The 24,967-nt window shown below is 43.5% G+C and overlaps 1 protein-coding gene across 1 annotated transcript in view; it reads left to right on the plus strand.

The window, feature by feature from the left end:
* Nucleotides 1-24,967, plus strand: part of arhgap10 (Rho GTPase activating protein 10) — a 270,463-nt gene that overhangs the window by 113,276 nt on the left and 132,220 nt on the right. Inside the window, exons 2-5 of the mRNA XM_060926548.1 lie at nucleotides 6,074-6,169; nucleotides 8,891-8,952; nucleotides 22,507-22,578; nucleotides 22,706-22,807. Of these exons, the coding sequence (XP_060782531.1) occupies nucleotides 6,074-6,169; nucleotides 8,891-8,952; nucleotides 22,507-22,578; nucleotides 22,706-22,807 (332 nt within the window). The remainder of the gene's footprint in view (nucleotides 1-6,073; nucleotides 6,170-8,890; nucleotides 8,953-22,506; nucleotides 22,579-22,705; nucleotides 22,808-24,967) is intronic.

Below are 24,967 nucleotides of genomic sequence, written 5' to 3' on the forward strand. Positions count from 1 at the left end.
CCAAATTGTAGCTGTGTTTAATTCATATCCAGAAAAATATATATTCCAATATAATATACTCAACATAAACATTTTAAATAGATTCTACATTTTTGGTCCATCCATGACATATTACTAAAGTAGCCTATTTACTGTTGTTGATGTGGGTCACTTGCTGTTAGCCAATTCACTTTCTCGTACCAGGAGAGCTGAAAGGAGCGAGTATTATTCCCTACCTTTTTCACCAAGTCAATTTGAGGCGTTGGTCTACCCTGCTCTTTAATTTTAATTTTTTCCTCGAAAGGAAGACTGGCAAATGGCTTGTGCTTGGCATCTGTGCGCAGCTTTCTTGTTAGCTGACTAGCCCCCTCAAGTTCAAGTTCAGTCACTCAAATAAACGAAATTTCTGGAACTAAGATAGCAAACTTGACAACACTATATTTACACTTTATTTACAATGAAAATATATACAAACTAAAAAAGCTGGTAGAAACCGTATGTAATGAATGAAATCGAAATGTAAGCTGATCTCTTACAATACACCACAGCACTTGCGAATCCGCATGGGACTGAACTGAGAGTCACCGCTGCCTGTCTATAGTTGAAACGAGCTGTCAATCAAAGAAAATATCCGGCCGCTTTCACCAATCACCAGTCTCCTCGCGGAAACTGCCATGTCCCTCCCACTGTGAGGCTCGGAGTCCGTGGGCGGGCATTTTCGCAGTATTTGTCCAATAACCGTCTTGCATTTTGAGATTGACAAGCGCATAGCTTCCAAATGCCGTTGAAGTCCACTGAGGCTGGGAGTCCGTGAGACTCCGTGGGCGGGCGTTTTCACAGTATTTGTCCAATAACCGTTTTGCATTTTGAGATTGACAAGCGCATAGCTCCCAATCCACTGAGGCTGGGCTGCATCGCGCTGTCACGAGGGGGAAAAACTCACGCACACATTAAAGTTATAAGGGCATTTTTAGAGGAGGCTGAGCCTCCCTCGTTGTCTTAGAGCAATCGCCCGTGGAGCCAATCAACTTTGAGCATCTCCAACGGCCCTGGGTAGAGGCGTGTTCAAGGCAGTGACGTGGTAGAACTGCGACCGGAAGCCATAGATTGTTTACAGAATCTATGCCGGAAGCGCTTCATTCACTAGAAACATTACGAACATGGAGCAGCGGCAAGCCTTTGACACAGCGGTAGATGCTGTATTGAAAGCATTCAACGGGAAGTTCTCATTGAAAACGGAGCAAAGGGCAGCCCTGGAGGTATTTATCTTCTTCCTGTTACTCAAGCAGTTTCCGTCGCGTCACATACGTCAGAGGAAAGAGTGATGTGATTGGTTTAAGCTTCGTCACAGCCTTTTCTGGCTTCGACCAGTAGCAAACTAAGGCATTTCAGGGAGGCGGGTCAACCACACGCTTTGGGAAACGGTTGGGCTTAAAGTGCCATTCCACCATTGGATGTATTCTTTGGCATAAAATACAATATATTTTATGACAACATGACTAGACAGAGAAATCTTTTAGCTTCAAAATGATATATCAAACATAATTTTTTGACGACAAGTATATTAATTTTGCGACCAAAGTCACCTACCCTTTTAATTTCCGCGCGGTAGTGAAACATGATGTCATCGGCAGGTTCCCCTTCTTGTGTACCACGTGTCGGTCTATTTTTAGACCAGGAAACCCCCAAAGTGAGAGAGTCATTTCTCCTCGTATATGGGGGCCAAAAAAATTGCGAAAAATTGAGTTAATCTTTCAGTTAGCTAGATTTATTGGTATTATTTTTATCGCGTTCTATCCGCCATTGCTGATATGTGCCACGTCACACGTCACGTGGTACACAAGAAGGGGAACCTGCCGATGACATCACGCGCAGAAATTAAAAGGGTAGGTGACTTTGGTCGCAAAATTAATATACTTGTCGTTGTCAAAAAATTATGTTTGATATATCATTTTGAAGCTAAAAGATTTCTCTATGGGCGGCATGGTGGTGTAGTGGTTAGCGCTGTCGCCTCACAGCAAGAAGGTCCGGGTTCAAGCCCCGTGGCCGGCGAGGGCCTTTCTGTGTGGAGTTTGCATGTTCTCCCCGTGTCCGCGTGGGTTTCCTCCGGGTGCTCCGGTTTCCCCCACAGTCCAAAGACATGCAGGTTAGGTTAACTGGTGACTCTAAATTGAGCGTAGGTGTGAATGCGAGTGTGAATGGTTGTCTGTGTCTATGTGTCAGCCCTGTGATGACCTGGCGACTTGTCCAGGGTGTACCCCGCCTTTCGCCCATAGTCAGCTGGGATAGGCTCCAGCTTGCCTGCGACCCTGTAGAACAGGATAAAGCGGCTAGAGATAATGAGATGAGATGAGATTTCTCTATCTAGTGATACCATTTATATATGTTGTCAAAATATATTGTATTTTATGCCAAAGAATACATCCAAGGGTGGAATGGCACTTTAATATCTTTGCCAGACCAATGCTCGTAGAGCTTTGAAGTTGCGTTAGCCAGACTACTACCTCTGTGTCCCAGGGACCAGTATTGCGTCGGAGAGGGTGTTTTCCACTGCGGGTGATATTTTCACTGCCGAAAGGAGCTGCATCACCCCAGACCACGTCAATGAGCTCCTTTTCCTCAACAAGAATCTCTGTCTCTTAAGTGTGACAGTTTAAGTTTACTGTCTTCGTTTTGTTAATATTAATACTTTTAATATTTTTTCACTTAAACAATACAATTTGCTGCAATGTTCGTTTGCACTTTTATTTGCACTTTTTTAATTACAGGAAGGTAAGACAGTTTTGTTTACAGTTACGTGTGAACTGTCAAATTTACAAAATAAAGACGTGTATTTTGCAATGTATTGTATGGAGATATTTTCATTATTTAAGAGCAGATTGAATTGATTCAGATCGAATCCAGTCGTGATTAATCAATTTAAAACCCTAAGAATTGAAATCGAATCGATCTTGGAAATTGGCTGTGATGCCCAGCCCTAGTGATGGGCAGAAGATGCCACGCCTGCTTCATTAACATTGACAGTCACAGAGGCCGATGTGTTCAGAGACCACAACTTGTTTAAAAAGACTGACTGAGAGAGAGAGGCAGGCCACGCCTCCTTCTCTGGAACCGACTGACCCAAATGCCACGCCTTCTTCATTAACATTTCCAGTCTCAGAGGCCGATGTGTTCAGAGACCACAACTTGTTTAAAAAGACTGACTGAGAGAGAGAGAGAGGCAGGCCACGCCTCCTTCACTGGAACTGACTGACACAGGCCATGCCTCCTTCAGTGATGGGCATAAGATGCCACGCCTTCTTCGTTAAGCTTTTCGGTCACAGAAGCCAATGGGTTCAGAGACCACACCTTGTTTTAAAAAGACTGACTGACTGATCAAGGCCATGCCTCCTTCACTGAGACAGATGGACACAGAGGCCACGCCTCCTTCGGTGATGGGCACGGATACCACGCCTTCATTGACGTTTCCAGTCACAGAGGCTGATGGGTTCAGAGACCACACGTTGTTTAAAAAGACTGACTGACAGAGGCCACACCTCCTTCACTGAGACAGATGGACACAGGCCACGCCTCCTTCTCTGGAACTGACTGACACACAGAGGTCACACCTCCTTCCTTAAGGTTGATAGTCACAGAGGCTGTGTTCAGAGACCACACCTTGTTTAAAAAGACTGATAGAGGTCACGCCTCCTTCACTGGAACTGACTGAGGCCACGCCTTCACAGCGATGGGCACAGATGCCACACCTTCATTAACAGAGATGAGATGAGTCACAGAGGCTGGGTTCAGCAAGCACAACTCATTTAAAAACTCACTGACTGACTGACAGAAGCCACGCCTCCTTCACTGGAACTGACAGAGGCCACGCCTCCTCCTCTGAGACAGACTGAGTCACAGGTTCTGACTTATTCATCAGGACTGACAGAGGCCACGCCTCCTTCACTCCAGCTCAATTACACAGAGGCTATGCTTCCTTCTTTAGAATGGTCAGGCACAGGCCACGCCTCCTTATTTAGGACTGACCGAGATCAGGCTTCCTTCACAGGGATTGATGTCTAGAAAGGCCACGCCTACTTTATTAAAAGACATGTCTTTGACGGGGACTGACAATTTTAGAAATGTAAAAAATTGTTCGAGAAAATGTTGGATAGTTTCACTGAAACGTATTAAATGCAAATCGCCAGAAAAGCACATGATGAATACGCAAAGAAGAAAAATCGCAAGCGTGTTCCCGCCCTTACTCAAAAACAATCAGTTAATACCGATATCAGTGTGAATATATCAGTGTGAACGACCAGAAGTACACACACCGTTCACGTCCTTTTAATAATCCGTGAAAGAGGTGAGAAGAAAACTCGAGTACAAAGCTGAAGGGACTGACGTGACTCGAGCGCTCCATGTTGTCATGGTAACATCGATGGGGAAACTGTTGATAAAAGTAAGGTGTTTAAATTCAAAATAAAGTTAAGTTCAACCTTTTTGCCTCCAAAGTACAGATCCTTAAAATGATCAATAATTATTGATATCGACTGGGATGAAACAATTGATTTTTTTTTTAGCGATATCGCCCAAAATGTATCTCGTGTGTTTGTTTGTTTGTTTGTTTGTTTGTTTGTTTGTTTGTTTGTTTGTTTGAAATGTGATGCGATTGTATTGACATTGTGATGAATTATGTGACAAGACACACTTTTCTGAGGTCATGGAAAACTTTTCTTCGTGTCTTTTATTACAAACTGATTACGCTGCATTTCTATCTTTTAGTCTTGTGAAATGAATGTATAATTAGTTCTCATTATCTGTGCTAAATATTCATAAGTGTTTTTTAGAAATGTTTTTTATAAGGTAAAAAAAAAGTTAATTTTGGGGACGTTTTAATTTATTTTTAAATGCAACACTGATGTTTTGACGGCTGTTTGTGAGCCGAACTCTCTGGTGCGTGTGTATCGTGGAAATGTTTGAGAGAGTCGTGATGTGATCTTTGGTTGGAAATAAAAAATAATTTTAAAAAAATCCTGAACAATTTAGAGAAGAGAAATTGAAGAATTGAGAATTGAATATGTAATATTGATACCCCCCCCCCATGTTTGTTTAAAAAAATCTGAATTTGTATATCTATGGATTTGTTTTCCAAAGAAAATGCACCAAGTGTACGCTTTCTGTAAACCATAGACATGTTTCCACTGCGGTTTCCTCAGCTGGGGGGGGATACAGCACGTCTGAGTGTTCAGTTGATTTCTGAAGGATTTCTCTCTCTCTCTCTCTCCCCCCCTTTCCCTTTCTCTCTCTTCCCTATCCCCCCTCTCTCTCCCCTCTCTTTCCCTTTCTCTCTCTCTGCTTCCCCTTTCTCTTTCCCTCTCTCTCCTTTCCCTCTCTCCCCTCTCTTTCCCTTTCTCTGTCTCTCCTTTCCCTTTCTCTCCCATCTCTCTCCTTTCCCTCTCTCCCCTCTCTTTCCCTTTCTCTCTCTCTCCTTTCCCTTTCTCTCTCTTCCCTATCCCTCTCTCTCCTCCCTCCTTCTGTCTCTCTCTCCTTTCCCTTTCTCTCTCTTCCCTATCCCTCTCTCTCCTCCCTCCTTCTGTCTCTCCCCTCTCTCTCCTTTCCCTTTCTCTCTCTTCCCTATCCCTCCCTCTCTTCCCTATCCCTGTCTCTCCCCTCTCTCTTTCTCTCTCTCTCCCCTATCCCTCTGTCTCCCCCTCTGTCTCTCCCCTCTCTCTTTCCCTTTCTCTCTTCCCTATCTCTCCCTCTCTCCCTTCCCTGTCTCTCTCCCTTCTCTCTCTTCCCTCTCTTCCTGATCCCTCTGTCTCTCTCTCTCCTATCCCCCTCGGTCTCTTCCCTATCCTTCTCTCTCTCCCCTCTCTCTTTCCTTTTCTGTCTCTTGTCTATCCCTCTGTCTCTCCCCTCCCTCTCTCTTCCCTATCCCCCTTTCTCTGTCTCTCTCTCCATCTCTCTCTCCCCTTTCTCTCTCTTCCCTATCTCCTCTCCTCCCCTTTCTCTCTTCCCCATCTCTTCTTCCCATCTCTGTCTCTCCCCCTTCTCTCTCCCTATCCCCTCACCCCACTCTCTCTCTCTCTCTCTCTCTCTCTCTCTCTGATTTCAGAGCTCTCTCAGGCCCAGCGTAAGTTTGCTCAGTGTCTCGGTGAGTTCCAGTTTGAGTACATCGGGGACGACAAGACTGATGATGAGAAGTGTATTGGTGAGAGATGTTTAACATTTCCCCTTCCGGTGCTCTGGGGCCGTGATTACGGTTTTAGCCCATCATTAGTCGTGTGCTGATGGACGAGCTGAAAGTCAGGAAATGGTGCACTGAAGGACCGAATCACGCGCCAGCACTTCCACTGACTCAAATTAACTGGAAGTTGTTGGTAAATCTTATGTTCGCTTGATGGACAGCACAGCTCTCCATATTCTCCTCCCCGACTCCTCCTCCTGCTTTTTCTTCTTTGATTTGAAAACTTGTCTGTTTTCATTGGATGCATTTTCTCACGCAGAGCCCAGAAATTCCGCAGAATCAGAGATCCCATATCGCAATCGGCCACTTAGGAATTTGGGGAAAGATTGGCGTTATGGTTGCCATGGAGCCACGCTCCAAACTGCGTGTCGCTCCCTCCCAATAGGAATACACTGAATATGTTTCGAGCTATACTGAAAAACAGCCGAGCAACCACCCAAGTCTCCATAGCAACCGACTAGCTACAACTGAGCAACCAGCTGGGATCACATCGCAACAGCCTGGAAATACCCTGGCAACCACCTAGCAACCAGCTGGGTTAGCGTAGCAGCGTTTAACGTTTTAATGCTGTAACCTTTCAACGTATTTCATCTCTTTCCCCTTTCCTCCATTCTACCGGTTTGGGCTCGTTCCCCTTTTCTCCATTCTACCGGTTTGGGCTCTTTCCCCTTTTCTCCATTCCACCGGTTTGGGCTCTTTCCCCTTTTCTCCATTCTACCGGTTTGGGCTCTTTCCCCTTTTCTCCATTCCACCGGTTTGGGCTCTTTCCCCTTTTCTCCATTCCACCGGTTTGGGCTCTTTCCCCTTTTCTCCATTCCACCGGTTTGGGCTCTTTCCCCTTTTCTCCATTCTACCGGTTTGGGCTCTTTCCCCTTTCCTCCATTCTACCGGTTTGGGCTCGTTCCCCTTTTCTCCATTCCACCGGTTTGGGCTCTTTCCCCTTTTCTCCATTCTACCGGTTTGGGCTCTTTCCCCTTTTCTCCATTCCACCGGTTTGGGCTCTTTCCCCTTTTCTCCATTCCACCGGTTTGGGCTCTTTCCCCTTTTCTCCATTCTACCGGTTTGGGCTCTTTCCCCTTTCCTCCATTCTACTGGTTTGGGCTCGTTCCCCTTTTCTCCATTCCACCGGTTTGGGCTCTTTCCCCTTTTCTCCATTCTAAGGGTTTGGGCTCTTTCCCCTTTTCTCCATTCTAAGGGTTTGGGCTCTTTCCCCTTTTCTCCATTCTAAGGGTTTGGGCTCTTTCCCCTTTTCTCCATTCTAAGGGTTTGGGCTCTTTCCCCTTTTCTCCATTCTAAGGGTTTGGGCTCTTTCCCCTTTTCTCCATTCTAAGGGTTTGGGCTCTTTCCCCTGACCTGCTCAACCTTCAGTGCTTTCAGATCTGTGATGACGAAACACGGTTCAACACTGCTGGCGTTGTCATTGTGCTCTCAGGCCGAGATCCCGCGTCATCCGTCAGCGGCTTTAGAAAACTCCTCCGTCTTATTCTGCACTTTCAGCTCCTTCACATCACCGGTTCAGCTTCTTTCTTTCATGGGTTTTTATCGCACTTTTCCTTTCTTCTTTTGTCTCCTTACTCACATTCATTCTTTTCTCATTTTTCTTTCTTTATTTCATGTCTCTTTTTCCCCTCACTTTTTCTTTTGTCTCCTTACTCACATTCTTTTCTTTCTTGCTTTTTCTTGTCTCTTTTCTCTCCTTTCTTTCTTTATTTCATGTCTCTTCTCTCCTTTCTTTATTTCATGTCTCTTTTCTCACTTTTTCTTTCTTCTTTTGTCTCCTAACTTGTGTTCTTTCTTTCTTGTCTCCTTACTTGTTCTTTTCTTTCTCTTCTTTTCTCCTAACTCCTCTTCTAAGTCATTTTCTTTTTCTTTCTTTCTTTTTCTTTCTTTCTCCTTACTTGCTCTCTTCTTTCAAGTCTTTTCTCTTTCTTTCTTTCTTTCTTTCTTTCTTTCTTTCTTTCTTTCTTTCTTTCTTTCTTTCTTTCTTTCTTTCTTTCTTTCTTTCTTTCTTTCTTTCTTTCTTTCTTTCTTTCTTTCTTTCTTTCTTTCTTTCTTTCTTTCTTTCTTTCTTTCTTTCTTTCTTTCTTTCTTTCTGTCTCCTCACTCGCATGTTTCTTTCTCATACTTATTCATTTTTTTCTAATCCTTTGAATTTTTACTTTCGTGTGTTTCCTTCTCTTTTCCTCTTCTTGCTTGCATGTTTTCTTTGTTTTTCCTTCTTTTTCCAAAATTGTCAAAATACTTTTTAAAAGCTTTTTATGGAAACACAAATTACACAGTAATTAGTTTTATTTTTGCTTCTTTTGTTTCACACATTTGTTCTTTCTTTTGTTTTCATCTTAAACATTTAATTTTTCCTCATTCTTTTCTCTTCCTGTCTTGTTTTCTGACTCGCATGTTCATTCATTCTTTTTTTTATCAGTCCGTTTCCTTTCGCAGATGTACCTGCACTATAATAGCTCGTGCAGTCAGAAGTTTGTGTCCGTATGTTGCATTCTGTTGCTTTTTAACTCGCTGAGCCGCTTCAGATAACAGGAGCTGAGGGACGGAAGCCCTGCAGAGATGGAGCTGGGATTTACTGACGACAACAACAGCAAGGCTGAGGGGAGAAAATCCCTCAGAGCTCTTTCTCAGGCTATCTTCTCTCTGTGTGTGTGTGTGTGTGTGTGTGTGTGTGTGTTGCAGATGAGTCTTTACAGGAGTTTTCCTCCTTCCTCAGAAACCTGGAGGACCAGAGGGAGCTGATGGTAGGTGTGGTCACTCACTCAACCTGATGCTCTGCTTCAGTATGCAAATAGACTTCTCATTATTTCTATAAAATCAAACAAACCACAGGCTCTTTCCCCCCTCCTTGTGGAGCAGGAGATGAATGTCATACGAAGACACTTTGATTAATCGCTTCACACATAAAACAAGCGCGAAAACTTAGTCATAAACGTGAATTTTAAAAATTCGCTTTGAGAACCTCACGGTGTCTCAGTGATGGAGGAGCTCTGTGAAATAAACTCCATCTCGAAAAAGAAATATAGAAACTTGAACGCTTATTAGTTCATTACATTCATCTTTGGCCTTAGACGACAGCTCGTGATGAGTTTGTGAATACTTGGCGATGAAAAATCGGTCGCATCACCATCAATTGTGCAATGCACGGCGAATACGCTCTGAGATTTGCAAGTTTTTTTTTTTTTTTTGTGCGTCTCCGCCTCGTGAGTGGCCAAAAAGGTTGCGAAAAATTTCAGTGCATGCGTTGAAATTTGGTGGGGATGTTTTTGTCGAGCCTCTTGGGTTGTATTTGTCTCAAATCTATGTCCCCGATGCTCATGGGACACTCATCAGTACAGCTGCGAGTCAGAGCCTAACCTTCACCGAGACTTAAAAGCGCATTTACGTTCAGGGATCCTTCTTGTGCGTGTGCTTGGGACCCGGTCGTCATGCTGATTTGAGCACAATCAGCACGCGTATATAAGGACGCTGTTTTCGGAGACTTTGCAAGTATTCTGTCAGGTATGCAGCAGTCGACGGGTCTAAGCGCAGGAAGAGCAGGCGTTGTTTAACAAAACCGCAAGCAGAGTCGTAAACATGGCGAGAAACGAACGTGACGGTGATGATGATACTTCGCAAAGCCTCCGCGTCCTTATATGCATGTGCTGATTGTGCACAAATCAGCATCAGGTGCTTCCCATGACCACTGGGTCGCGTGAGCGAGAGAAGGCCCGACAGTCAAGTGTTGGCCTGCTGTGCGACCACAACTTGTAGCTCGCTTGTATATCACCACCAAAACGCATCATTTTCATCGATAACCCATCGCGAGCTGGAGCGTGACCGCAGCTTTCGTAAGTGCTTTATCCTGGACAGGGTTGAAGGGATCCAGAGCCTATCCCTGGAACACCGAATGCAGTGCGGAAATTCACAGGGTGGAATTTAGCTCGCAGATCCATGTATCGGGAAGTTTTTGAGAGTATGGAGGAAACCGGATCACCCAGAGGAAGCCTACTGGGATCAGGATGGAACCAGTGATCATCGTGCTGCCATTGTGCTTATGTGATGGAAGAATTGTTGGGACCAAATAAATATTTGGTCAATAAAATGAAAGTTTTATCAACCAAATTGCCACAAAATATTTTAAAGCATAAACGCATCACGACAGAGGACCTTGAATACACAAGCTTGGCCTGTTTTTAGATTGAGATGGAATTCATTAAGGAGACATCTCTCTCGACCGTTAATGACTGCGTAGCTCACTCCGGCCCCATCCAGTCCAGAAGGAACGATCTAAAGTGGGCCACCTTGTGCAATAAATGTTGCAAGCTATATATAGAAGCGGTATCCACCCTATTAACACCGACCCATTTGCCAGAAAGAATCCAAAACGGCGAGGAACTGACCGATTTTTGTTGAACTGCTCATTAAGGATTAATTAGTCCATAACTTCATTAATAGTTGTAATTATGGAATTCTGGGTAGAAGTTCTATGCACCCTAGGTACCCCGACCTTCATGCCAGAATCAATCAAAATCCGTGAAGAATTGAGGGAGAAGAAGCGATTTGTGTGGAAACACTTCATTAGGGATTGATTGATTGATTTTACTCCATATCTTCATGATTAATTTCAATTATGCAAATTTGGGGAGAAGGTATCTTGATGCACCCCAGGCAGACCTACCTTCCTGCTAAAAAGAATACAAATCAGTGAAGAACCGAGAGAGAAGCAGCGATTTTTGTGAAGTGTGGATGATTACGGACGGACAACGGATAACACATGATGGCGTAAACTCGTCACCTATCGGCGGGATGAGCTAATAAGGGTGATTGTCATGTCTGCTGGTGGCCTGAGGAAATGTCATGAGTTTGTGTAATGGCTTACCTTGGTGGAAACCCATCACTGCTCATCATCCTGACAACGAAGCATGATGGTGGTAGCAGTGAACAACTCAATTTTGGTTCGATAAGTGTACACTCCCTTTACTATAAATCCCATTGAACAATCTGAGGAAGTAACCAGTTTCCTTCAAGGTCACATTGTTAACCCCCCCCCCCCCCCCCAACCAACACCTGTGTGGAATCGCAGTAGTTGACTCGCTTGAATTGACGGCTCTTTACGATGCGCCTTTGTTTTTTTTAAGTGCGGATCCAAACAAAGGCATCCGCATGGGGTCCAAAGACCTCCCAAAACAGCTCGGAGACAAGGTTATGGGAAGGTACATATGAGATGAGTTATATAAAAGATTTCCAAGACACTCTGGACTGAAGTCCATCATGGAGAAGTGGAAAGAACATGGTACCATGTACTGTCTGCTAAAATTTTTGGTGTCCGTTGAAGCAAGATAACCTGGAAAGAAGACATTTGGTCTGAAGGCTTCTGCATGCTCGTGCGACAAGGCTTTCGCAGATAGCTTTTCGCAGACAGTTGTAATTTATCGTTGAGCGGGGAGTAATAGGCGTGCGCGATGTTATTCACCGGCACAACGCAAGGGGGCGCGAAGTTGCTAGGAGTAGTTGGTGGGTGTGGTTAGTGGAGTGTTTATCCTCTGGTTACTTATAATGACTAGAACTTTTTTTTTTAATAATGACTAGAACTGGAGTCGTATAGATGTACGTACTTCCTCACTTCCTCGATCAACCGCTCTTCATGCTGCTCCATCTTCGCACGTGTTTTTAAAAATGGCGGTCGTGAAAACAAAACAAACCGGGAAAGTAGGGAAGCGGAAGTGCGTGTACAGCGGATGTAGAGTGGACCAATCAGAGCCCTCTTGTCTGCGACGCTGTCTGCGAGGCTTCTGCGGTGGTCACAGTTTTTGAGAGGTGCGCACAGAGCATCTGTGAAGGTGGGGGGGCTACGCAGACACTATCTGCGACACCGTCTGTGAGGACTGGGTTGTCAGCATAAATTGGCCTTGAGAGGCCACAAGGAATCAAGTAGCACCTTTTGAAAGACCTGTAGGATTTTATGGCAAATAAAGAACATCCATCACCTAAAATATCAAAGCCATTTGTCAAAAAAAAAAAAGGTCCATCTGGCGTGTTGTATGAAGTTTGCATAAGGACACCTGAAGCATCCTTCAACAAACGAAACCAAAGTAGAACTTTGTGGCATGAATATCAGAACATCACCAAAACCGCACCATCCAAACTGTGAAGCATGGTGGTGGAAGCATCATGTTGTAGCGGTGTTTCTCTTTTGTCAGGATTTGAGGGGTGCCAAGTAGAGGGAGATTCTAGGGAAGAACCCGCTTGCTCGGAACAAGGAGGATGCTCTGACATGGCCGAGACAAAGCCTTGACCTAAATCCAGTTGAAAATCGATTTTCATCTGAAGGTTGCTGTTGATCAGCTAAAACCGAGTAATCTCTCACAGCTTGAACACTGAGGAACGGGGAGATCTCCGAATCCATGTGTGCCAACCTTGTGGAGAGCGACCCTACAAGACTGGAAGCTGTGTTTGCTGCTAAAGATGCCTCGACCAAGCTTGGGGAGGTATACTTAAGAAATGAGGACATTTCAGATTGAATTCACGACGTTCACGTGGTTTGGATCAGGAAAACATTGAAATGTTTACAGAACCTGATACAATAAAGTGTAAAAAAAAAAAAAAATGGAAGGGTGTGTCATTTTCTATCCAACGTATTTATCGACGCTTCATGAAACATGGTTTTACGATGTAAAGGCCGATAGAGGAACAAGATCAGGGATGCGTCCTTGCGAAATAAATCTCATCCAGGGTGCATTTCTGTTCCCCTTGTGCCCAGGACTGGGTCCGGATCCACCAGGACCCTGAACAGGATAAAATGCTGACTGAAGATGAATGAAGTTGGGGATGTTTTTACCTTGACAGTGAGAATTGCAGCTCCGACCTCAGATGAAAAACTTACTCCACACCACATTGACACTTTTTTTTTTTTTTTTTTTCTCGTTTCCGTTTCCGGTTGAGAGTACGTCGTGCGCATTCTGGCTGCCGCTTCTCACCAGAGCTTTTTTTTTTTTAATTTTATTTTTATTTTCTTTCTTTTTCAATTTTCATTTTATTTATTTTTTTTGTGTGTGTTTGAGTGTTTTGTCTGCCGGTTGTGGTGTCACTCCGGACCCAGTTTTGGGTGTCGGTTCCCTCCAGGCCTTGGTTCGCCGTGGGCGATGCCTGCGCTCCCAGCTGTGGACTGCAGTGAGTTCGCTGCTCATTTTACATCGTGGTTGTCCAGCACTTTAACGCTTGGCGTGATGTTCCGAGCGATGTTGCTCGGTGGCGTCACGGCGGCTGTGCAGGCGGTTTGGGACACACCAGCGCTCTGCGTGGTGGAGCTTCTCTGCTCGCTTTGTGGATCCATGGCGTGGTGTTCGAGCGATGTTGCTGATGGCGGCGGTGCTGGAGATGTGGGACTCGTTTTCATGCGCCTTTTGGTGGGACTGTGGCTGCTACACCACTGGAATTACATCTTGACCCCTACTTGGTGGACTTTTTACTTTTATTTTTTATTATTTATTTTATTTTTTATTGTTTTTTTTTTTTCTTTGTCTACAATTGTAAAGCGTCCTTGGGTTTCTTGAAAGGCGCTATATAAATTTAACTTATTATTATTATTACTCGGCTTCTTTGCTACTCGATGGCACTGAGGCATGCACACTCGTGAGTGGGCACACTGGATTTTCCACAGGAAATGGGGTGTTTTTGTTTTGCTGTTGGTTGTTCGCTGGAAGTCGGGGTGATTTTTTTTGACCGAATGCAGGCTTGCAAAAGAGTGAGTCAGTGTTTTCGTTCGCAAAAAATCATGTGCTGATTCCAACAAGAATCTTTACGTCTGTTTAGGACTTTTCATTTTTGCAAAAACGGCCATTTTAATGTTCTTTCTAAGAACATTAAAATTTCCCATCATGGAATCCAGGGACACATGTCCGCCCGGGAGCATTTTGAGTTATTGACAGATTCAGAAAGTACGGTTTCTAAGCTTTCCAATGATGCCTTCCATGTGGAGATCTGACAATATTTGAAGAATATGTGGCCTTTTGAAAGTGCATACCTCTTAAAACAGGGAAGGGAGAAAATCGCCCTCAAAGTTTTCCTTCTCAGTTACTCTGGGTGCAGGGCGGGCACATAAAGTATGGAATCAATTTTGTGCCAAAATGTTCATACAATATTTTTGAAATATCAAACAAAAATGACAAATCAAAATACAAAAAAAGTCAATTTTTTTAGACTGGCAAACAAATTATTCGTGTAATCGTGCAAAATATCAGTCTATTACTCTTCAGAAACCTTTTATTTTTGTTCCGCGTCTTTCTCAGTTTTGTTTGACGTAATTTAGTTTGGTTGCGATTCCAGCTTTCTCGTTTGCGCTCCCTGACTTTTTGCTTGCAGTTTTGGCACAAACTTGATGTGTGGGTGGGCTGTCCAGGAACGCATTCCCATTGGCTAACTTGTGTTTGACTGACGGCTACGCTCAGCCATTCCCTACTCGGATTCTGGCGGACTGTTTGACGAGTGACCGATCCATTGATGGTAAACGAGGATGGAGTGGACTTCAGTGGCGACTATGATATTGAATTAATTCAACAAAGTGTAAATTCAATATCATAGTCGCCACTGAAGTCCACTCCATCCTTGTTTACCGTCAATGGATCGCTCACTCGTCAAACAGTCCGCCAGAATCCGAGTAGGGAATGGCTGAGCGCAGCTGTCAGTCAAACACAAGTTACCCAAAGGGAATGCGTTCCTGGACAGCCCACCCACACGTCAAGTTTGTGCCAAAACTGCAAGCAAAAAGTCAGGGAGCGCAAACGAGAAAGCTGGAATCGCAACCAAACTAAATTACGTCAAACAAAACTGAGAAAGACACGGAACAAAAATAAAAGGTTTCTGAAGAGTAATAGACTGATATTTTGCACGATTACATGAATAATTTGTTTGCCAGTCTAAAAAAATTTACTCTTTTTGTATTTTGATTTGTCGTTTTTGTTTCATATTTCAAAAGTATTGAATGAACATTTTGGCACAAAATTGATTCCATAATAATGGTGCTCATTTACATGACTTTAAGCAAAGCCCTACCCCCTACGAGCTAGCACGATGCTACTTTCATGTAAACAAATCACCACGTCAGTTTTCCTTCCATGCAAACTATGCCCAAAACAATTATGAAGTACAAAAATAAGTCCTAAAGTATACTTTAACGTTTTGTGGTTGAAAAATTACTCACACTGTAAGAAAGAAAGATAGCACGATGATGACACAACTAACACAACACTAGTTTCATGTAACCAAACCACAACACACTCCGTTACATGCAAAAATAACCACACAACCTTAGATTAATAAACTCACCCCATCAGAAAGAGAAACGTCGCCTTGCACACACCAATGCCTCCGATGGAATATGTAGTCCTAGAACACTTCCTTTTGGTTGCGTTTTTTTTTGCTAGAAATGGTTATCTCCGATGTAACTAACGTGTGTCTGTTTGCTTCGCGGTGTTCCAGCTCCTCTGCGATCTGTTTAGCTTGCTCATTCCATAGTGAAATAACATGCCTGTATGCAGCTTAAGTAGCCACGAGCTCAGCTCAGCTCATATCATACAGCTGATTGGCGGAAAAAAAAAACAAAAGACTTAAATCATCATGTGAATGGCCCATATGGTAATTTACCCACACCCCCCAGCAGGCTACAGTCCTGACAAAAACGAGACAATTTGCAACAAAAAATGTATGCTTTTCCAACAAAACAATCTATTATCTGAAATACTGATTGCATTCAAGATCTCAACTTGCACATGAGGAAAAAAAACGAAAATCACAAATTTAGGAAAAAAAAAGCTTCTTTTGCGATTTTCTCGGATTCGTTTCGGCCAACATGTGTCCGTGGATTCCGTGAGGTGACACCTATTATACAGGATTAGTCAAAATTATCTTCACACTTACAACCCTGATTCCAAAAAAGTTGGGACAAAGTACAAATTGTAAATAAAAATGGAATGCAATAATTTACAAATCTCAAAAACTGATATTGTATTCACAATAGAACATAGACAACATATCAAATGTCGAAAATGAGACATTTTGAACTTTCATACCAAATATTGGCTCATTTGAAATTTCATGACAGCAACACATCTCAAAAAAGTTGGGACAGGGGCAATAAGAGGCTGGAAAAGTTAAAGGTACAAAAAAGGAACAGCTGGAGGACCAAATTGCAACTCATTAGGTCAATTGGCAATAGGTCATTAACATGACTGGGTATAAAAAGAGCATCTTGGAGTGGCAGCGGCTCTCAGAAGTAAAGATGGGAAGAGGATCACCAATCCCCCTAATTCTGCGCCGACAAATAGTGGAGCAATATCAGAAAGGAGTTCGACAGTGTAAAATTGCAAAGAGTTTGAACATATCATCTACAGTGCATAATATCATCAAAAGATTCAGAGAATCTGGAAGAATCTCTGTGCGTAAGGGTCAAGGCTGGAAAACCATACTGGGTGCCCGTGATCTTCGGGCCCTTAGACGGCACTGCATCACATACAGGCATGCTTCTGTATTGGAAATCACAAAATGGGCTCAGGAATATTTCCAGAGAACATTATCTGTGAACACAATTCACCGTGCCATCCGCCGTTGCCAGCTAAAACTCTATAGTTCAAAGAAGAAGCCGTATCTAAACACGATCCAGAAGTGCAGACGTCTTCTCTGGGCCAAGGCTCATTTAAAATGGACTGTGGCAAAGTGGAAAACTGTTCTGTGGTCAGACGAGTCAAAATTTGAAGTTCTTTATGGAAATCAGGGACGCCGTGTCATTCGGACTAAAGAGGAGAAGGACGACCCAAGTTGTTCTCAGCGCTCAGTTCAGAAGCCTGCATCTCTGATGGTATGGGGTTGCATTAGTGCATGTGGCACGGGCAGCTTACACATCTGGAAAGACACCATCAATGCTGAAAGGTATATCCAGGTTCTAGAGCAACATATGCTCCCATCCAGACGACGTCTCTTTCAGGGAAGACCTTGCATTTTCCAACATGACAATGCCAAACCACATACTGCATCAATTACAGCATCATGGCTGCGTAGAAGAAGGGTCCGGGTACTGAACTGGCCAGCCTGCAGTCCAGATCTTTCACCCATAGAAAACATTTGGCGCATCATAAAACGGAAGATACGACAAAAAAGACCCAAGACAGTTGAGCAACTAGAATCCTACATTAGCCAAGAATGGGTTAACATTCCTATCCCTAAACTTGAGCAACTTGTCTCCTCAGTCCCCAGACGTTTACAGACTGTTGTAAAGAGAAAAGGGGATGTCTCACAGTGGTAAACATGGCCTTGTCCCAACTTTTTTGAGATGTGGTGTTGTCATGAAATTTAAAATCACCTAATTTTTCTCTTTAAATGATACATTTTCTCAGTTTAAACATTTGATATGTCATCTATGTTCTATTCTGAATAAAATATGGAATTTTGAAACTTCCACATCATTGCATTCCGTTTTTATTTACAATTTGTGCTTTGTCCCAACTTTTTTGGAATCGGGGTTGTAAATGGTAGAAACCATTTGTTCACAAAGCGTACATCATACGTGCAAGATGATTTCCAGGACGGTCTCAACCTGGTTGCCGTCGTGTTTGACACCCACAAACCAGCGAGCAGCAGTACTATTTACCAAACATAAATGGTCCTGTTGCTCACTGGTTTGTGTGTTGAACACGACGGCGGACAGGTTGAGACCGTCCTGGAAATCATCTTGCACGTCTGATGTATGTGCCGGACACACGTTTCACGGGGAACAGATGATTCCACAGTCCTTATTCTGTCCTTGAGGTAATTAATATCACGAATGGCCATTGGTGTTAACGTAATTTTGACTAACCCTGTATATTTATTCTACCCACCTTCACTGGATATGAGCAATCGCGTGCTCTGATTGGCTACTCTACTACTAGGCTATCAGCTCATATACCCTGAGTAGAGAAAAACAAAATGGCACAAAACAAAAAGTACCCAAATTTACCAAAACAATTCATCGAGTTCCTCACGACTGACACATCGAGAAATGTGTCACGGTTGCCGTCTGGATGTAGTTCGTATGAAAATTCAGTGACTCATTTCCCACGAAAACACTCGTGTCCCTATTAAAAATTTAAATGGATACTTTGATTTATACTGATGTGACTTGATTAAACATGAACTTTTTAAAACTGTTAATATTAAAGTGCATATTCTGGACCAATTTCGTGTTTTTTTTTTTATTTTTATGAAAGTATGTCCCTTTACACACTCATCCAGAAGGGTAATTTTGCACAAGGCCATCTGTCTATAGCAGAAAAAAATAAAATAACAAAGCGCGTCTGGAAAAATCCCAAGGGAGTCTGGAGCCAGATTCATGACGTCACCTGCGGAAGCGCCAGCAGGCTGTGCGAGCTTTGCACGGTTTCAGTGCACAGCCTGTGTAGACCAAGCGCTCGCATTTCTCTCTCATTGTCCGATCTTTTGGAAAATGATGAGTACTAATCCCATCAAGATTGGTGTTGCTACACCCTCTTACGATACATCTGTTAACCATTTTAATAATTACGTGATAACGTTGAAGAAATTTGCAGAAAACCACCAGGTCGCTTTCTCATAAACAAACCAGCGCTGACTTAGGATTCAGAGGGAGGCGTCCCGCACGCGACATCACGAAAATCAATGTTTGCCGGGAAATCCAAATGCCAAGTTTTTTCAGAGGCGGACCAATTCGCCTCAAATGACTCGATTTCAACTGAATTTTTCTGGTATTGCGCAAGGTAAAAAAAAAAATTGCACAAAATGCAAAATGTTACAGATATTTGACGAAAGTTTAATATAAAATAGGAGAATTACATTGATCTCGCTCCCGAATTTACCCGTGATATGCACTTTAAGATTTGAAGCTTTTCTATGAAAAAACGAAACGATGTCATGTCTTTGTTCATTCTTGTTTTTTTGCTTGCTTGCTTTTTAAAATTTTTCTTGGTATGATGTGTCCCTCCCCCCCCATTGTTTTTTTTTTTTTCCTTGCATTTATTCTTGCTGTTTTTTGTTCTTGCTTTCTTTTTGTTTAATTACCCCTGTCGGTTTTATTTTTGATTTCTATTTTTTTTTTACACATTTATTATTCCTTGCTCGCTCTTTCTTGCAGGCTGTTCATAGATCAAAGCTTTCGACCGTAATAAAATGATTGTGCAGCAAGTTAGTTATTTAGAATGTAATTTTCTTGATAAATTAACAAGTCAATATTTATATGAAACACATGAATGTGGTATCTGATGATCTATCAATTCAAACCATTTCACTATTTTTAGACTCTCTTAAAAAAAAGTATTGGATTGTTTGATTGTTAAACTGCTGTGGCGAGTTTTGACACTGATTTTGTGCAACAGCTCAAGCTTATCCAGAAACGCCAAGTTTTTATGGCTCGTTTCTTTATAACCCTCGTTAAGTGTGTGTGTTTTGGATTTGTATTGCTGGGGGCTGTGTTGGATTTGCGCTAGATTTTGGATTTGGACAAATTCATTCGTGTGCTTGTGGCCTGAATGTGTCATTTTGCTGTTCAGTAAACACAGTAAAGCTAGCGCTGGCCCTGCCCAAAACTAAACTCGTACCAGCTGGCTTGTTTTGAAGACCGATCCAGGCCTCCGCCCAATCGCAGCACAGCAGAGCGGTGATGTCATGCAGTACGATGAAGCAGCAGGGTTCAGGCAGGGTGTGCAGGCTCGGACATGCTGAGACAGGGAGAGAGAGACAGAAAAAGGATCGGGGGTGAAGAGACTGACTGACTCACGTGTTATAGCTGGCATTGCCATAAAATGATTTAGGTCAACATTTGGACAGAGTTTGGTTCTTAAAGTCCTAAAAATCCTAAATGCACATTTGCTTTTGAATCAGATTAATGTTGGTATTGTAAGCACTAAATATGCAGTATATCTTACCATATCTGTAGTCCTGTTTATTTGGGTATGGACTATGTATAATGGTTATAAGAGTACAGCACTGGGCGTCTACACATTTGTAAATATTCTGTTCAAACTTGGGGGGGGGGGGGGGGGGGGTACGTAGCTTGTGCTTGGATGCAAGCTGAGGTGGGGTTGACTGTGGTGAGTCATGTGCTGTGTGAAAACCACTGACAGCTACAAGCACGTTTTCTAGCATTCGAGATCACTCAGATTAATAGCACGGTATCAGTTTGTAAGGCATCGTGCCAACTGCCAGGAAATATCAGCTATTAACCCTGTTGGCCTCTGCCAGGAGGTTCACCTTTGGATTTAGGTGGATATGAACCCAATGGGCTGAATGGGAATGTCAGCAACTGCTTTGTCCACATACTCGTGGTTGAAATTGCAAACTTGTTTGTTTTGAAAACTAAAACAAACCGAGTTCATATCGTGGGTTGGTGTAAAGAATAATAATTGCAGGAGTGACCATAATTGGTCCAACTTCGTGGCGGCTGACAGGATCGATCAAGAGAATCTGCAGCCGGGGACTGATCAGAAGTCTGCAGCAGCAAGTGGGATTGATCAATAATGTCTGCAGGAGTGGACAAGAGTCTGCACTCTCTTGGTCTCCCACAATCTGGTGGGATTGGTCAAGGGCATCTTTCGGAGCAGGTAGGAGTGATGAAGGATGTCTGCAAGAGTGGACAGAATTGATCAAGAGAATCTGCAGGACAGGATTGCTCAAGGTTGTTTTCTGGAGCAAGTGGGATTCATCAAGCATGTCTGCCAGAGCAGATGGACTTGGTCACGAGTGTCTTCAGGAGCAGATGGGAATGGTCCAAAGTGTTCTTCAGGAATGGGTGGTGGTGGTCAAGAGTGTCTGCAAGAGCATACTTTCATGCATTTAAGGGTGTCTGCAGGAGGGGACAAGATTGGTCAAGTGTTTGCAGGAACAGAAGGAATTGATCAACAGTGTCTGCAGGAGGGTGCAGGATTGGTTGAGTGTTTTGCAGGAGCAGATGGACTTGGTCAGGAGTCTTTGCAGGAGGGTCCGGGATTGGTCAGGAGTCTTTGCAGGAGGGTCCGGGATTGGTCAGGAGTCTTTGCAGGAGGGTCCGGGATTGGTCAGGAGTCTTTGCAGGAGGGTCCGGGATTGGTCAGCAGTCTTTGCAGGAGGGTCCGGGGTTGGTCAGGAGTCTTTGCAGGAGGGGCCGGGGTTGGTCAGGAGTCTTTGCAGGAGGGGCCGGGATTGGTCAGGAGTCTTTGCAGGAGGGTCCGGGATTGGTCAGCAGTCTTTGCAGGAGGGTCCGGGATTGGTCAGCAGTCTTTGCAGGAGGGTCCGGGGTTGGTCAGGAGTCTTTGCAGGAGGGTCTGGGGTTGGTCAGGAGTCTTTGCAAGAGGGTCCGGGATTGGTCAGGAGTCTTTGCAAGAGCAGATTGCGTTTCTGCAGAGTGGATGGAATCGGACAAGAGTATCTGCTTGTGTGGGTGAGGTTTGTCAGAATTTCTTTGGAACCAAGTAGGATGTCCCATGCACAGTCCCGTGCACAACTCTGACGTGAATGTCTGACTCAATATGGTGTTCGCAAGCCAGATTGAAATCTTCCATGGCCACAGCTCATACCTTCAGTATAATCTGACTGCCTTGACCTTTATTATAATAACCTGCTGCACTGGGCTTTATGATTTAGGATTCATGTCAATACCATAACATCTACATCAGAATAAAACAGAGTCGCTACTTCTTACAAATACCTTTGGACGTTGTCTGTATTTTAAATTGGGTAAATACTCAATCCAAGTAGAGCACGGAAGGGCTCTTTGAAATGTCAAAAAAAAACCTGTATTCCCACAGGGTAAGAGATGTATGAAAGGACAGAACGTTTGTTGTGACCCTTAATTGTGCTTAATGATTATTTTAAATGCTAATGTGGTATTATTATGATGTCCATTTCCTGATTTTGTACAATTCAGCAACTGTGTGTTTCTTGTTAAAGGTGGTCCCTGTGGGGGGACAGCAAATTAAAAGTAGTTTTTTTTTTTCAAGAAAGCACATTTGTTTCCATTTATTTAAATGTACTCGTTTCCTTTTTGGCAAAAATCAAGAACTACCATCTCCGTTGATGCCAGAAAATGTCAGTAAATAAATACATTTCAAAAGAATATATATTGGGATGCATTTTGATTCATCATAAAGTCCTACCAAGATTTCAGGACAGAGAAATGAACGAAACCTGAAGGAAAGCCTGATAAAATCCACTCCTGAAAAAAAGATTTTTGGATGCTAGCTCGTGTGTTTTTCAGTGATGCAGTCCACGTGGTAAACACTTGTTGACTCCAGAATGATGTACCATATCCCAGTCGTAATCCATGTCGTCTTCTGCAGATGGCGAACATCACCGAGACACTGATGAAACCTCTAGAGAAGTTTCGGAAAGAGCAGCTGGGTTCAGCCAAGGTACTTCGTTTAATTCTTTTTTTTTTTTTTCTCCTCCTGACTTCAGCAGCATTTCCATCAACCCTGTTTCCATCATGGTGTCAAAAATAGCGAGTGTTTTTTTTTTTTTTTATTGGTCTGTCTTTAGGCAGAGAGGAAGAAATACGAGAAGGAAACTGAGAAGTATTACACGTCTTTGGAGAAGCTGTTAAACATGTCAGCAAAGAAGAAGGAACCACAGTTACAAGAGGTACTTGTCATGTAGGGTCTCAACAGTTATGTGCAAAATAATAGCAGTCGAACATCACTAATGTGTGTTTTAATTACTGATTTTGGCAGAAAAGATAATACAACATGGGGGGAAAAATAGGCGTAGCCGAGTAATGGGCAACCAACAGTCATGACATGCACTCTGCTAATTGGGTGTAATTGACTCATTTAATGAAAGGCGCGTGTTCAAATTAATAGCAGTGTGGAGTTCAGTTAGTGAGGTCATTGATTCTGTGAAGAAACAGGTCAATTATGGCCTTTATTTAAAGGAGGGCAGCAAATGTTGTACCTGCTGGTTTTAGCCCTTGCTCAGTGAGTAAAATGGGTCGTTCTAGACATTGTACCAGAGGAGAAAGAACTTTGATCAAGAAGTTGACTGGAGAGGGGAAAACTTGTGTAAAGAAGTGCAGAAAATAATTGGCTGCTCAGCTAAAATATTCTCAAATGCTTTAAAATGGCAAACAAAACCCGAAACACTTGGGAGGAAAAGAAATACTACCATCCGTGTAGATCATAGAACAAGAATGGCAAAGAAGCATCCAATGATGAGCTCCAGGGAAATCAAAGAAGATCTCGAGTTACCTGTGAGTACTGCTACAATCAGAAGACCCCTACAGTACGTGAAGCCAAACTATTTGCAAGGAACCCTCATAAAGTACCATTGCTGAAAAGGTTAGTTTGCCAACGAACACATTGACTGGCCTAAAGAGAAGTGGCGCAACATTCTACGGACAGATGAGAGCAAGATTGTTCTTATTGGGTCTAAAGGCCACAGACTGTTTGAGAGACCGACCCATAAACACTGAATTCAAGCCAGAGTACACTGTGAAGACTGTAAAACATGGAGGTACAAGCATAATGGTTTGGGGATGTTTCTTACACTTGGGAGTCGGGCCCATTTATCGCAAACCAGGCACCATGGACCAGTTTGAATAAATCAAAATACTGGAAGAGGTCATGTTGCCTTATGCTGAAGAAGAAATGCCCTTGAAATGGGTGTTTCAGCAGGACAACGACCCCAAACACACCAGCAAGCGGGCAACATCCTGGTTCCAGACCAACAAGATTTTTTTCTCTCCATGCTTCCACGGAAGGCGGTCGCATTTTCTGCTCTCCCACTGCCTCCTTTTTTCCCTGCTTGTGCTTCTGTGTCTTGTCTTGTCTGCTGTACTTTTTGAAGAGACTCTCCCTGCATTACTTTCTAAACTAAAAAAAGAATGGAATCGATAAACTGGTCTCCTAACGAAATTGACAGTTTTCTTGACGAGAAGCCTGGGTTCGGGGGAACCCGTCTGTCCTGCCGGAACGTTTGCGGCTGGTTACACGATGGACGCGTGGGAGCGGTGGCGGGTCTTGTGCCTGGCGATTCTTTCTGTGGAGGACATTGAAGATATCTACCTATTCGGAACCATGATTACAGGACTTTTGCTGATTGGATTAGGCATTGCCCTGGTATATCGAGGAAATCAGACAACGGTGACAGCTGTTCAAAGCCCCACGAAGCTGCCCGATATGATTGGAGTGGTGGGCAAAGCTGTCGGCACTCAAGACTGTGGACATTCAGAACTTTAACCACAAAATGGTTGTTATCTCGGAGCAGCTTTCAGCTTTGCAAGGAATACGTTTTTCGGAGATCAATTTGAATAGAATGGACAGATATGGACGAGCGGTGTGGACGTGCAAAGACTGCGTCTGGAAAGACCAAACAATTCATATCTTATCGACATTGGGCTCCCTGAGACAGCACCGGCCTCGGTTCAGGCCGTTGCTGAGGCAACATTTCCCCCTGAAGGTCACTGCCGGGAGACAATGCCGGGAGGCATTCCTTCTCTAACTTTCCGCGGTCGCCATTTTTACCCCCAGTGTGACAAGCGGGTGCGTGACCAGCGCCTTCATGGCTGCAGGAGCGGACGGCTGCTTGCTTGCGCTGGATTACCTCCTCCCTCAAGTCCCGTGTTTAAAGTGTACTTGTGTTGTTGTGTGCTTATGTGCAAAAGTTTTTTAAATGTTCCCACACTGTACTCCTGACAGGAGCATAGTTGGGGGGGGGGGGGTGTTTCTTTTTTTCCTTATCTCTCCTCATGTTGTGTTTCCTTTTTATCTTCATCCCTGTCTTCCTGTCCTGTCTACCCTATGTCAA

This window comes from Neoarius graeffei, chromosome 7 (assembly GCF_027579695.1).
Source record: "Neoarius graeffei isolate fNeoGra1 chromosome 7, fNeoGra1.pri, whole genome shotgun sequence".
In the NCBI taxonomy this organism is placed as follows: Eukaryota; Metazoa; Chordata; class Actinopteri; order Siluriformes; family Ariidae; genus Neoarius; species Neoarius graeffei.